The 16302-nt window shown below is 38.8% G+C and overlaps 1 protein-coding gene across 2 annotated transcripts in view; it reads right to left on the reverse strand.

Moving 5' to 3' along the window:
* LOC116716085 (interleukin-1 receptor accessory protein-like 1) overlaps nucleotides 1-16302 on the reverse strand; it is a 216519-nt gene that overhangs the window by 126906 nt on the left and 73311 nt on the right. For both annotated transcript variants that reach the window (XM_032556868.1, XM_032556867.1), the window contains exon 3: nucleotides 11680-11959. In XM_032556868.1, coding sequence (XP_032412759.1) covers nucleotides 11680-11959 — 280 coding nt within the window. The remainder of the gene's footprint in view (nucleotides 1-11679; nucleotides 11960-16302) is intronic.

Below are 16302 nucleotides of genomic sequence, written 5' to 3' on the forward strand. Positions count from 1 at the left end.
ACTATGGCATTAATGGGTGAGTGTGTCACTCGGATGTGTCAAAGTAAAGCAGATATGCAACGCTGCGGCAATGATAGATGGCGTCCTGCACACATCATCTCGGAGAGGTGTCAGCCTGACAGCTACCGGATACAGCTGGAGGGCAGGCACAGGGTTTGAGATGCAATATGCAGCAAATTCTGTGAAATTATGAGGAAAGGGCCAGGAAGGAGTTAAACAGGCTGTTCAAAGCTTCACTTTACTGTAACATATGCATGGGATTTTGCTCCAATTAAACTTATAGGAGAACATGCTCTAGACATTCTTCTCATCTTCAAAAATAACCGACAACCTGCTACTGGAAGATGAAGCCAAAGCGAACCTGGCCTTTCATTCGCCAACTGTTTCGTTTAGTATTAAATAATAGGCGGCAGAATTGATTTGTAATTCTCCTGTGAATCCGTGGCACCTGGGGGGAAATTAATGAACTAACTTAATGAAGCTCTTAATTAAACTAACTCCTCCCTAATAGAAATGGAATGATGGAATAATTGCTTATTAAATATTACAGCTGGCTTTCAAGTGATAATATTCACAGAGAAGTGTCTAAGAGGTGTAGAAGTCATCAGGTGAAAGGACATTTTGCCTGATGGAACAATTCCGGGTAACTCTACAGGAGCTGCAAACATCCACAACTCAGGTGGGAGAATCTGTTGAAAGCAACATTCAGTTGTGCACTCCATAAATTAGGCCTTTAACAATGGGTGCACTGCAGTGGAAAAAAAACCTATGAGGAGTACCTTGACATTGAAGTGTGACATGGTCTTGCAGCCTTAGGTACAATGAACATTTCTTGGTTCTTGTGAAGTATGCACTGCCATTTTCTAAAAGATTTACAAAGAAATTGGTTTTCATAATCAGTTTGCATGAAAGATACCAGGGAGAAGTTAAGAAAGTTGCATAATGCTGACTGGGGTGATTTACTTTTGTTATGATTATTTTCCAGTACAAGTAATTATTTGCTGTGTTGGTTAAAATAAAATCAATAAAATTCAATGTGAAAAAGTTTACGGCTCGGAATAATTTCACAAAGTACTGTGTCACAGTTCAGTTACAGTATTTACAACACTGTGCAGGAAACTGTATCACCCATGATACTGTGTCAAATGCTTAAGCTCATTGAGGTCTCGCCCTACCATGCCTGCCCACAAAAAAATCAAGATAACCTAAACCAAGATAGAGCTGGCCCGGTTATCCTGAATCGGTATCTTACGTCTGCTTCATTATTTATAGCCAGAGCGAAGGTCACAGTGAGCAGTGGGAAGACTGGGGTTCCTACTTGTGGAGCCAGCTCATAACTCACCTGTCAGCTCTAACACCAAGTCCAGGATGATTAAGCATCCTGGTATCCAAAATCCGACTGCAGTCTAACATGCTCCTACTTATCCCCTGTAACAGTGTGGTACCTTTCTGCCACCCTGAAACAACAGACTCTGTCCTCAAATCATCTAATAGTTTGTCACCATCCTTGTTTCAATCCTCTTGCTGACCTGCTCTTACTGTAGGAACACCACGGTGGAAGGATTGGACTGTGTGGTTACTTTGGCCTTCAGCTCTCAGAATGAAGATAGTCAAACAGTATATATTGTGCAGTATGTAGCACAAATAACTAAATATGTTAGCCAAACAAGAAGAGTCATAAAGCTAAACAGTTTGAAGCCAATCATGTTCTTCTTTTTGCAGTGAAAATTGACATGTTTGGATAAACGCAAGTACAACTCCCTGCAAGTCAGTGAAGGTAAAGCTGAAAACAAGGTAGCATATCAGCACAAAAACCTCATACCTAGTGTCAAGAGTGGTGGTGGATGGAGCATGATATGGGCATATTAACATCATTCATTATCAACCACAAACCTTCTGTATACCACAACTTTACAAAGTTAAAGTGTCTGAGAGCTTGAGCCTGTCCAAGACTCATTAAGTCATGACACAGGAGAAAAACACAAATCTACAACAGAATGGCTGCAAAAGCAGCAAGAAACTCCAACAGCCTGGTTAGTAAAATCCTTGAAAAGATTGAAGATGTCTCAATACAATCAATACGAGACAAATTAATAATTCATTTGCATCAAAATCAATACAAATTGACTCATTCACTGCAATGACAGAGACACTCATCCCCACTATTGGTATTTTCCCTATGAGGCAGACAGACAAAAAAAAGAAAAAGCCAAACAACGCTGCAAGTCACAAGCTCACCCTATAACACTGATGTTTGAGAGCAACTTAAAAAAGCCAGTAAAGCTCCTGTATCTGCAACAGCGTAGTAATAAACCTTAATTATACCATGAGCTAAAACTATCTGGGTAAATATTTGCTTTATGGACCCAGACAACCCAATGACGGTGTTCGGTCGGACTGAGCTCTCCATTAAGATGTGCTTTCCATCTGCTAAGTTCAGAACAATGCAAAAAAATATGGATGTGATGACAAAAATGGTATTTAATAGAGTATTTTTCTTAATACTGGTATACAGTTTGAAATTGTATTTAGTATTGGGACATCCTTGCTCCTTTAACTCCACAACAGACAACACGATTGTCATCAAGATCTTCTCTGCTAAAAATACACAGTGCTGAAAATATTTGCATAAATCATCTCACTCCAAAAACCTACTTTAACCAAGAAGCAAGTTTTCAAACTCCTCTAAGCCTTTCTTAAATTGTACAACTCAAACTGACAAAAGTGCTTCTTGTGTGCAAATGCATTAGTCAGTCATTTTCTGTTCGATGCCTTAAGGGAGCTATTTTCACATTCTCTGACAGTCACAACTCATCTTTATGCTTACAACCTGATTTCATAACAAGCATAAACAATTTGTCTCGGTTGTTATTCTGTTCTAACTCTGTCATGACCTTATTCATTGGTCCCAAGGCCCTCTGGGTGTAATGAGTGAGCAGTCTAACTCCCATGCATATCAAACACAAACCAACCATTTCATATTATCACTGCTGGGCTCTTGCACTCTGAGAATGGGTTGTATTGGTGGAAAAAAGCTCTTTCAGTAGGAGTGATCATCTAGCTGTTGAAAATCATTGTACATTTTTGATTTGTTACTAGCTTTGTTTAGAAGTTTAGCAACTAAGAAAATAGAATAATATAAATATTGAGATCAGATTTCTCTCATTGGTGCTTTTTGGCAATAAAAGGCAGGTTTACCACTTCAATGGTTGACACAAAGAAGTGAATCAGCAAATCACAAGCCATCAACTGAAGGCTTCAAGTTGTAGTGAACACAACTTGTTGAACTTCAAATACAGAATAAAACGAGGAATAGAGTTTTAAATGGTTTTGAAAGTGACATGGTTGCACTGAAGCATTGGATTCAATGCTATAAAACACACAACCAGAAAATCACTTCACACTACATTCAATCATCCACACATACAGATACTGATGGTGGCAAGCTACTGGATTGAAGCCGCAGGTGTCCTGGGGCAGTCTGAAAGCAGGTAAGGCGGGTGAAGTGTCTTGCCCAAGGACACAACCACCGATTATGGGACAAACTCCTGCAACCGTTGCCACCATTGCCCAAGAAAAATCCTCAATGACGAGCAGAAAATACATCTACTCAACAGTGGCAAAGAAACTCAGAAACAGAAATCAGAGGAAAACAGGAAGTGCCACATGGCACAAAGGAACCATCCATCCCCGCTTAGTCTACTACCTAAAATCCACACAATACATCAGAAATGTTAAAGTACCAAAGTAACAGAGAAAATCCAAATCCCTACACATCACTATATTTTGGGATGTGGTGAAACAGAAGATTAACATCACAGATGAGCAGCCAACAAATCTGGAGCAACTGGGTGATGCCATCATGTCAATATGGATGGAATATTCCAGGAGATGTTTCTGAGACCTTGATGAATCTATATCATGATGAATTGAAGGTGCTCTGAAAGTAATACAGGGATCCAATCCACAACACTCAAGGTGACCAGTGAGGTTAAGGACTTATTCAATTTCTCAAAGGATGCTAAACAAAAAAATAAAATGATAATCATACAAGTATGTTCTTTAAAAGGAATTAAGTATAAACTAAAAAGCTGGTGCAAACTCATATGATCAAAAGTTTCACAATGTTCAGCAACAGTTAAATTAAAAAATAGCTGTTTGAGTTTTATGAAATTTTAATGAAATTTCCTTCCCAGCTCCCAGCTACTTCCCCATCATTCTTGCACCCTTAGGATCCAGTAAAGCAGTGTGAGTTCTCCTCTACACAGCAGTTTGACTGACAGCTGTGGTATTGCAGATGTCTCGCTCGCAGCTCTGCTGTTCACAATCCAATCGGGATGGAAGGGAGGGAGAAACCTCAGCAGTGGTGCCAGAGTGATTGGGCTTGGGGAATGGTATTTCTGACATTTGTCTGGCAGATAAAAACTAACATCAGATATGAGGAGGAGAAGGTCAATGTCCCTACTATCAGATAGTGATAGGTCTTGTCTGATGACTTCCTCTGCTTAATGTGGACCAGGACAGCAAGGATGCTAAACATATGGGGGAGGCATTAGACTGACTAAACCCTTAAGCATGCAATTGAATGATATGAATAAAACCCTGGGTGCAAAAGCAAGAAACACTGATTACTGAATTTACCTGAGCCAAAATGCATATCTCTGAAAAATTGAACAAAAATGAAAATGCAACCATAAAATGGGTGATGACTAAAACCACAAATCAGTCCATTGTCTATACCAGCCTGTCCTTGGGGGGTTACAAGGAAGATGGTGTCTATCTCCAGCGATCATTGGGTGAAAGGCAGGACACACCCTGGACAACCGTTTGTACTCGCACCTACGGACAATTTAGTGAGACCAATGGACAAAGCAGTCATGTTGGACTGTGAGAAGAAGCTGGAGTAGCCAGAGAGAATCCACACTTGTAAGGTAACAGTCCTACCAACAACGCTACCATAGAGCCATGACTAGAAACCCCTGTGGTCAAAGAGGGGCAGTATATGTATTTAAGCCAATAAGAAAAACCCTGAGCAAATGCGAATCAGAGGAATCACATAGTATTTTCGCAGGATGCATAAGTTCAAACAGTTGAGAGAAATAAACAGCAGATTTAAAAGCCATAGACAAAATGACAGCATTTCTAAAATATGTCTTTTACAGAAGTTTATTACTATTCATTTCGTTGCCCCGGAGTGGTTTGAAGAGCACATTCTCTCTTTTTTTGACAGTGCCATTGTAGCATCAGACATCCACAGTGAATACCTGGCAAACTTCACACAGCCACATCAGAAAGCTGAATAAAGCATGGTGTGAAAGGTTGCCCAAACCCAAACAGCAGCCCATACATCATGAGACAATGGCTGTTGGAAAACAGTCTATACTAAACCACACAGAGCACGCTAACAGGCTGTCCAAGCAGGGTTGACGGAGCACTCTTTGCTATACAGGTGTAAAAGAATACTGACTACAGAGGGGTATCATCAATAACCCCTGACTGGGAAATAAAGCTGCTTGGCAAACCCATATTACACAGTTCAGACCCCATATAAGAAGTGAAAACAATTAATGACAGTGTGCTGGCTCTATACCATTTTTTCCCAATCAGATTCTGCTTTAACTGCACCTTTTCCAGTGAAACAATGATTGTTACCTTTGCTACATATTGGCTTATAAAGCCTGAAAGGGCTTCACAACCAGGGTTCCTGCTAATTTCCCATGTTAAAATTTCATTCTTTTTCCAGGTTCAAATTTCAAGATCTTTCTGACATGACTAACTTCTTTAAAGGTTTTTATGGTTGTTTTCTGGAAGTCATAGCAAAAATAGCGCTGAGTTTGAAATGGATTTGTGATTATTTCTCTGAAATCTGCACTAACGTCTGTCTATAGAGCCAATACTTGTTAAATCTGCCATTAGATTAACACACATTAACAGCAAGAGCTTTAAAAATCACCATTTGTGACCTTTATCATATGTTTGCAAAAAAAAAAACAAAAAAAACTTCCAAGTAAGGGACAACACAAATAATATTTTTTGACAATTGTTTGGCATCTAATATGTCAATATTAAAGAACCAGTTTAAAACCATGGCAAAAATGTCATGAAAAACTATTTGTAGATAATTCATTGAGAAACAAAGATTTGGTGTTTACTTTCCCATCCTCACAACAACCAAAGCATTAACAAAATTAAGAGAACTTGGCTCTTCTTCATATTTGACAAACAGAAAAATCTTAATTAGAAAAGATCAACAGATTCCAAGGCCTCGGCTGCTTTATGCTTCAGTAACTTCTTACTTTTTCTGCTGAACAGTGCAGAAAGTTGGCGAAGCAAAATGCTCACACACAAGCTGCTGATGTAACAACTACTGGGAAGTGAAAAACAGCAGCAGATCTAAATTTGTTTTATCATCAGTAAGGTTTCATAGCTATGATCTTTTAGGTGATGTATATTCAATATTTGGTGCGATTACTGGTAGGAAAAAGAACTTTTCGCTCTTCACTGTGATATCAAACCTTCATCGATGTTATGCTTGGTGTGAAAAGATTAAAAAATAATCTGAATTCAGAAACACTCGTTGAATATATTATCAAAGAGGTGCTACCAGATTGTTTCTTTCTAGGTAGCTCATAGCCCATACAGCAATACTTCTTTATCCATCATCCACAACCTCTTGCAGCAAAAACCATCCATGCTGCTCCTTAGTCTAGCGTCTCTCATTGGCTTTGACAGCTGGGCAGGATCAATTGGACAGGCCCTGACTGGAGCTGAATGACAGAGCGTTCCAGACAGCCCATTCTGACTGTCACTTCCCTGAGAGATCACCAGCCACTCCTGCACACGAATACTAATACGGTCAAAATGGCCACGGCATGGGACAGGTGGGAGGTGCTTTGTAACGTGTGTGTTCAAGACGCAAGGTGAGATGCATGCACACCGGGAATTTTAAGCTTAAATGAAAGAAAGGATGCACACACAGAGACGCACACCGCCCCCTTTATAATCCTCCCCTCTCAATGTCCTTTGGTTCCGACAGCCCAGGTATTGCAGGGCATGCAGGAAAGCCATCAATAAGCCTAAGGCAGTGGCAGCATGCCAGTGCCTGTGAGCGGGGTCAAAGGTGAGATGCTGGCTAACTACAAGGGGCCAAAAATTCTTCCTGTGCAATACATCTGTCCTTTAGATAAATCTCTGTACTTTCACAGTGATATATTTGCTGTAGCTCTGCTCACGTTTGGTCATTTGTTCATGAATAGCAAATTTTCCATGGCTAAGCAAATTTTTTTTCTTCACTTTGTTATCTAAAACATCACAATGGAATATCATTTGGAAGAAAAATGTTGTAATTCAAACTCTGTAGATTAGTTGGACATAAAATTCTATATCTATTATTTTAAACTAGTGATGAGGGGAAAAACAAGTTAATACCAAGGTCTGTCATTAGTTAATCAAAATTGATTGCATTTTAATTGAAAACCCTCTATTTTCAATTTAAATATGTTATTTAGGCTATTCAACCATCAGGCTGGTGCAAAATGCTATCATACCTATTCAGATTTCAGATGTTTCGGGGACCTGTGATCATTCATGGAAGATCTCGGGGAAAAAAATCCTTTCAAAATGTGGACTGTGGATGTTGACATTAGCGTTGGAGACATCTCTGCTTGCATTGAGATGGTATTTTAGGCTTGAATAGTTTTGGGGATAAGCCGACTCCTGTTTCTACAACTTGCACACAACAGTAATCTTTTCCAGCAGAGATAGGGAAATATTTTGAAAAGAAGAATGGTGAAAAAGTCTCTAGATGTACAAAGCTGGTACACATGGACCTTAAAAAACTTAAGTCAATGAAAACCACAAAAGATGCTTCTATACTGTATTTACTCCTGATGAAGAACACAAATGCATGCCTCACTTCTCTCGGTTATATATGTAAATTTTAAAAACCACACAATTTCAGCTTCATAATGATATACAACTATGTGTTGCTCTGTGACAAAAACACTTTGAAGTTTGTCACATGACAAAGCATGAAAAAGCTGGAGGAGGTATTAATATTTTTGAAAGCCACTGTACAACATTTGTTCCTGAATTTATTTCTATGCCTTATTTCAATCCTTAGCGCAAAACATTTTCCTTTCAGATGACAGATCTAAATATAATTTTCCCACTCATGTCTAATTTGACTCCTTCTCGCTTGATTTCCTCGGATGCAAAAGCAGAATTTAATCACAGCAGAAACAATACACTATTAATATTTTTTTACAGAGACCTACAACAATGCAGGAGAGTCAGAGGTACCTTCAAATGCATCAGGTTGCCTGTGCGCATGCATGCGCCTCACTTTGTATTGTACTCTAAGTGACTGCCGTTGCAGATGTTTTCGCTCTTCATATGACAAAGTTCCTCAGGGTATTGTGTTCGAAACAGCTGAGTGTTGACCTCAATTTGACGTATGGAGGTATTCATCTGCTCCTCTCCGTCTCGCTACCGCATGCAGCTCCTATTCTCCCTCATCATGTGCCTGTAACGCATCTAGGACTTGCGTGTGTACGAGCACGTCCATGCTCACCAATCCCAGAGAGTAGAAGTGATACTTCAGCCTGCTTGAAATGTTGATTGTGAATGTGTGTTGGTCTGCTGTCACATGTAGGTTGGGAAGTACACCAAGTTCCCTTCCACTGACAGCTAGTCTCTTGGGCACATCGACCTGACGCTCTGTGTTTGTGTGCATGCTGATGTGCACGGGTGTGTTGGTGTACGGAGGATATGCCCTCTGACACACTTAAGTGCAGCTGAGCAGGTAAACAAAGATGTGATGAAGATGCCTGCACTGATGTGTGTGGCTGGAAAGAAATGCACTAAGAAGGCCAAAAGTTTAAAATCACAGAGGAATAAAGTTTCAAGTTAAACAAAAACAGCGTTTTTAGATGCAGAGTTAAATTTCCTAACGTGACTGGCATACTTCCCCCTTCTTTATATCAGACTAATAATGTAACATCAAGGGATCTCATCGTAACTGGTGCTGAACTGTTGCAGTCTGCTCAACTATGAAATGTACCCAGTGAGAAATCATTTATTGTTGTGCTGAGGTTCATTTGTTCCATCTCACAGGGCTCCAATTTTCCAGGGCCCTTCACGTTTCAAAACGGCGAGGATCCTCAGCTGAAAACACAGCCAAGAGCTTGAGCCAGTGGTAATGTGTTAACATATGCGAGTGCTGATCATCTATAGGGCCCACACTCCAGAGACAAAGGAGAAGAGCAATCCTTTGACTTGGCTGGGGTACCTGGGAATTTAAATGAGTCATACTGAGGGAACAGATGAGCGTGCTGCAGTGTGTTGGTAAGACTATGTGAATCCATTACAGCATTTTTAACCTTCAACCAAAAACAGAGAACATGCCCAAGTAGGTGCAATTATATGCTATATAGTAATCTTCGTAACTGATAATGGAAGAGCTCTATATTGAGTGGTATTATAGATGACATGCATCAGAGTGTCCCTCTTTGATCTCTAACAAGGTAAAACATGAAGGCATTACAGATCAAGTGATCAAACTCCACCGTAACTTTGAAGCTGCCCTTTAATATTCTCCACAGTGGAATTACAAACTGATCTTGTGGAAGACCAAGGTAATTACAAAGGCTCAGGTCTTCGCAAATACCTTTAAAATGTTGATCAGCACTCAGACAAACCTGGTATATTCAACGTATGCTGTGGAAGTCTTCCTGAGCAGGTTTTCCTGTTCCTGAACTGCAGCTCGTTGCTGCAGAAAGCTGACTAATGAGCCAGTCAAGAGAAAACGCCCTTTACCTACAAGGTTAATAAGTTATTACTATATAATCAAGCATGTGAAACTCTCTACACTATTGCGTTTTATTTCCTTAACTCAAGTGTTGCAAAGCTGACAGTAAACACACTGTGACAAATGAATGTGTTTCGCTTGATTGTTATTTTTTCTTTTTAGTCGGTTCAGTTGTTATAGCTGGCAGACATGCAGTAAGTTGGGTCAATTTCCAGCTAAGATGATTATTTTAACATGTGTTGATGGTAGGATGATATATCTACAAAGCATACAGTCGTATATTTTTCTAAAATATGGTTATGGCCGCTAGTGGAACAGAAACTGTAGCTGTAATAGGGGTAGCTTGAGAAAAGGTAACTTCCTGTTTGGACACAGTTAACGGTAGCGCTCAAACACTAAAGCAAAAAGAATTGAAGATGTTGCAGAATAACTTCAGTCTCAGCTCTGCAATGTGGATAACAACACATACGTCTAGATCTCAGCTGCAACAGTCCAGGAAAAATAATTGTACAGCTAAACCATTAAATGCAACTTAAAGTCCAAGTTATTGTGCTCCATTTTACTGAGGAACGACAGGAAGCATATAATGTTGAGAAAAAGCTAGCTGACTCCTAATCCTCAAGTGTGAAAACACAGTTAAAGTCTATGAAACCATTACAAACAACAAAAATTCAAAGACAAGTCCACAAAGAGAAATCTCCTGTTAACTGAAAGAGCTCTGCACTTTTTTTCCCTCTCTCTCCATAACAACAAATAAGTGTTGCCCCTTAATTTGCTTCTCAAAGGCAGGGACCAGTGAAAACGCAACAGTGCTCATCCAAATCAAATCTCAAGACTCTACTCGGTGTGATTACACAATAACTCTGAGCTGATTGTCTACCTCCAGAAACCGCTGCCAACACGAGTGAATAGAGAATTGCTGGACTGGTTCACCATGTTTCTATTCACGGCGGCTGCCACATCGAAGGGGAGGGTGCTAATGGTGTGGAATAGTAATAGCCAAACTCCCTTAGAGTTGAGCTTCTGAAACACAAAGAAACCTGCGTTGAAAGCTACTGTTCAAGTGCACATTATTCCCTCGATTCTATTTAACAAAAGGTCTTAAAGCGCATAAGTGTTGCCAAATAAAAAATAAAAAAGACGGCACTTCTATCATGCAGAAAGATGCGTTTTAAAGTTCCTCTTGCCATGAAACAAAAACAGATCGCAGCTTAACATTTTCATTCTGAGCGGTCACAGACCACCTTCATGTCGATGAAAGCCGCTGGGAAACCAGAAGTTTTACCACATAATCTAACTCATAAATCAAACAATTGTATGCCTCCAACATCCAGTGAGTTAAGAGGGAAGATAGAACAGGTCAATTTTTTCCCCTTTCTTTTATCTTAGCAGCTTTTCCCACTGTGCACTGTGTACTTCATCTTGAAAAGATGAAGTACACTCTCAAGCATCCTACTTCTTTCCATGAGGTTTTCAGAAAACAAGAACTTGTGAAGGCCAAAGGATTATAGACTTACCAATTGCGTTGTATGGCTTATTGCCCTTGAGTGGGAAATAAAAACTAATTTAACATATAAAATGAGGCAACGAGGCCTCGGAGGCACAGAAAACGCTCTGTGGAACCTCGACCAGCTATTTTTTTTGGCTACATCTTGACTTTATTAGACATCTACAGGGGAAGACTTTTACAGGGCTTTTCTCATGCCTACAGGGATGCAAGACAATGTTATTTACTTCGTTTTATAGACAAGCCGCTGGCAAAATAATCCCCCTAAAATGGTGGAGGATTCTGCAACAAATGCTTGCTCCATTTCGAGCTGTAAGGTGGAGATAAACTGTTTATCTTTGGGATTTTGAGTTAAAACACATACCTTAATACACAGGAATAATACCCCACATCATCCAGTTCAGCTGGTCGGAACCATATAGAATCCTCTTCTTTGCTCATCCTTGCACCATCAAAACTGATGGGTTCCTCAAAATCCCCATGCACTGCACTTTTGTACCACATGAGGCTAAGTCCTGTGCTCTGCGCATGGCTGTAGTTTGCCCGGATATATCCATAGAATAAAGCACACTTGATCCGGACAGGCTCCCCAACAAGGACTTTGTACTTTTGGTAGTCCACGGACCAGTCAGTGCATCCTTCCACTGAAAAGGAAGAAGAGAAACAAAAATTTAATCAGGAGTTGTAGAGGAAGGGGTGTGGCTGTGAATATAGTATCCAGCAAACAATGTTTTGCATTGCAGTTAATATAGGTATCCTGGTGATAGTTGTGTAGTGCAACGAAGCTCTGGATACATCATTAATGTTCTGCAACTTTATGCTGTGTCTTCAGTTGTTACTTTCACATACATGTCATCTTCAGAAATCAAAACCACTGAGACAAAACAGAACTGAAAGGGTACATTTGTAAAAGAAAATTAAAACACAAGATATATGCCTTTTACATAGATCTCGTACTTAAGAGTACCTAATAGGATTCAATATAAATTTTAAAGTAGTAAAGTTATAAAAATACTTATCCAATGTAAAATTATGCTGCTTGAGTATTTTGTTTACCAAATGATCTATTTCAGATTATAAACATTTCAAATGTCAGATCCAATAATTACTTCCTACATTTGACTTTCTATGTGAACCTCCCACAGTTTCCATTTTAAAAGGCTGCAATGACACGTTCCTAAAATTAACCTCTGATAGACACATTTCAATCTTGCTCTGATCCTAAAGTTATGAGACCATCCAGCATTATCATATCTTCTGCTATATCGAGGGCCAAAGTACAAAGCCACAGGTGCCCTCCTATTAGAATATCTCAACAAGCTCACAAGTATCAGTAAAAATTCTTTGAAGATAAAGTCATAATTGAATTTGTAATGCAGAGTAGGTATGGAAACGGTTCAGCTGCTCCCATAATTATCCATCTTAAGGTGAGAAATATACCCTTTAATCTCCGCAGGAGTCACTCATGGAGACTCACACGGACATTGTATGACTGATTGATATTTCTGCAGGCGGTGAAGCATCCAAGATGGTTGGCATAGGGTTCATGCTGTTGAATAAAAAAAGAGCAAAAAGAAGCAGCTCTAAGGTTTCCTGAGTTTTACATGGCAAGTCTAAGACCTCGGCTAATAGCCCCAGGCTCAAGCATGGGATTCTGGTAACACAATGCTGGCTCACATCTAACTGGGATGCAATCACCATGGTAACCTCCACATGCACAACCTACCCTAGAGATGGTTCACTTTGGAGAACCAGATCAAAAGATGTACATCGAGTAGGGAATTAAAAATGTAGTCCATGTTCTGGGAGAATTCAAAAATACATGTATGCGTAAATAAAAATAAATGTAAAATCTGTTTTAGAGTTTGTACAAGTTATGTTTATGGGGTAACTGTTTATATATAATTTTAATAAATTTGTTTGAATAAAATAATCATTATACAACACATTTAAAGCAACACAGTTAGCCAAATGTCCCCTCAAAATTTGATTAAAAAATATAAATTCAGGGAAAAACAAAAAAATCTTAATAAAGGAAGTAAAAAAATCTAATAAAGATGAGAGCATGTTAAAATGCATGAGGTAGGGTTGCCTGTTATTCTTGATTACTCAACTACAACATAAACAAGAGGTTTGATCCGGTACAAACAATGTCACTTTGGCCTTAAAATAAATACTTGATTCTAAAATGTAAAACACATTTCAGCTTCTAGTTTTGCCACAAGGGAAATATTGTGATGGGGAAAACAGAGTCCCTTTGATTTTTAATTTGAGAAACTCACAGCCTTGACATATTCAGAAAAATGGTAGCAGTCGCTTTAATTCTCAACAAGCTCTCACAGTGACTCTTTAGAGCCAAACGTTTCTTTTTTCCATCCTTTTAATTAAACACATTATTGGGATGACTGTAATTTTATAAATGATGAGTGAGTCTGAATTTTAAAAAGCCAGCTAATTAATATCAGGCAACACGAACAAAAGCTTCAAACATATCTAAAATTGTTTATTAAAGAATTGTAATTAGCTTTGAGATATTTCATATGTTTACAAGATTGTTGTTGCATATTGTCTAGAATAAAGCTGCTAAGCATGGGAGGGTTTCTGAACACCCTTTCCCCCCGACTTCACCTTGCTTCATGCCTCTTCCTTTAAATAAAAACATCTGGCAAGCACAGCTGTGTCAGACACAACAGGCTTGGATAATTGAGCGTCTATAAATATTTTATTCACCAGACGGGCAACCTGCCTGCCAATCAGAGGGGTGGATTGCACACTGCAGTCATAGGGGGGGTTACTGTTGAAGTGGTTAACTGCGTATTCATGTTGGCGCACCGTTTTGTGTGGGATTTTAAATGTCAGGTTGAGAATAGCAAGAGTGACGTATGTTGGTACTGCGTGTGCTGAAGTGAAGAAAATAAAAGACAGAAACATGAAAAATGTGACATAATATGGCAGATCGTTTGAGGGAAGGAGCATTTTAAGCTTCGTAGTGGTCTAGTTTAAGTCACATACACTGATCATAGAAACGGATATCATTGATTTTCAATTTAAAGTTGTTCTAAATTGTTTCTATTTCAAAGTCAAATTTCCACATCTAGTAAATTGCATCTTGATCACAATCACAATGAGCACTGCTAGCTGGCATACCAACATGGTATTAGATCAAACTACGTAATATTAAAGCACTAAAACTCTAAATTCAAACATACTGATACCCACCACGTGTCAAATACACAACATGTGCTTTATCGCCCTCAACAGAATTAAATTTGTTTTTGCACACCTATTGGCATGGTTGCACTTTGGGAAGTGATTCTTTGTAACAGACCTATCACTCATGGTTTCAGTTTTAATTGTTCAGTACAGCTAACTTTGGTAACAGACCAATATTCCAAGAAGCATACTCGACACATTTTAACAGGATTTGAGAAAATATTATAGAATTATTCTACTGGAACATCCATGCATTAGTACCATTTTACCCCGCTCAAACCCACAGAGGACATAAAATTGGTTACGGTTTTAAAGAAGAACCCATAAACAACAAAGGCTCAAGTTAATCATGAGCTGGAACATTAGTTTCACTGGCCTCAGTGAAGCGAGGTTGACATCAACATTGACAAAGCCTTGCCAATAAGGAAAGAAGTGCCTCCTGCAAAACTGAATGAAACTTGTAGTCTCCAGAAACCGGATGCCATCTGGAGAAAATGTTATGGTCAGCGGAGACAAACATTGAGCTGTTTGGTGACTAAAGATGTTTGAAAGTAACAAAAATAGACTTTCAGACTTAAGGACACTTCAACAACTGAGATATGTGATGGTAGAATCACTCTGTGGGTATATTTCATGACAAGATGTACTGGATGTACTTTACTTAAAAATTGCTCATCTTCCCAGGATACACACAATATAAATATTATAAAATGTTAACTTTCTGGAAAGGTCAAGAACTTCACCCATTGTAAACCCATCGGGTGTTTTATGGCGCAAGGTTGGGTTTGTACCAGGAATCAAAACCAGTTTAAATGAGTTGTGCTCAAAACATTAAGCCAAATAGATACAACATTTTTCCCTATGAGTAATGAATATAAATTGACTGAAAGTATACAGTTGGTTTGTTAAAAAGTTCAATTAACAAGGTTTGGTGTTGGTTTATTAGATTAAAAGTTACAGAAACACATCTGCTATCTTTTAAGAGCTTAAAAACATCAGAATGTGATTGACTACTAATGTAAGGCTTTTCAAAATATCTGCTGCTGTTTGGCATATTGATTCTTAGCTTGAAGGGAAAAAAAACCTTGAAACAGGTGCCTTCTTGTGCAATTGTAAAATTTAATTTCCTGATATTTCTGAAATTTGTGACTCATAGGCATCCCCCTTTTATAAAATGCCTTCTTTAGAAATAAAAAGCATTTTACATGTTGCACACAGTTCTCACTAAAGTGAATACCAACCATTTCAACAGTTTATCTGCAGATTTAGGGGCTTCCATCTGCTTGCACTCAATTCGCTTGTTTGATTTCTGTTCAGCAGGCAATTATTGAGATCATCCATCTCTCACTTCAGCGATGGTAGAGAATCCTTTTAGCAACAGAGACAATTTTTAAAAACTAAAAACAACGAACTTTGTCACTTAAACACTCCTAATAGACAAATAAATGATGAAATGATAATAGATGTGTTTATGCAAACAAGGAGACTTTAGAGTCTGTTAATTTCACAATAAAAATATCAGCTGATGCTCCCTCATTGGAGGTATCAATATGATGAGAAACAATCAGCAATGATGCACGACCGTCTGATACAACACTTGTGTTCAACTATGAACTCGTGTCGAATTTCTCTTTTTTAAACTCATCTTTTTGAAGCAAGTCAACATGAAATGGCCTTGCGAGTGCACAAAATTTTAGAGCTGCGAATGAAGTGAAGCATAAAACAAATGCAGAGGAAGTCAGTGTGCTCTGTGACCTGCCCACCAGCACAATCC

Source organism: Xiphophorus hellerii, chromosome 24 (assembly GCF_003331165.1).
Source record: "Xiphophorus hellerii strain 12219 chromosome 24, Xiphophorus_hellerii-4.1, whole genome shotgun sequence".
In the NCBI taxonomy this organism is placed as follows: Eukaryota; Metazoa; Chordata; class Actinopteri; order Cyprinodontiformes; family Poeciliidae; genus Xiphophorus; species Xiphophorus hellerii.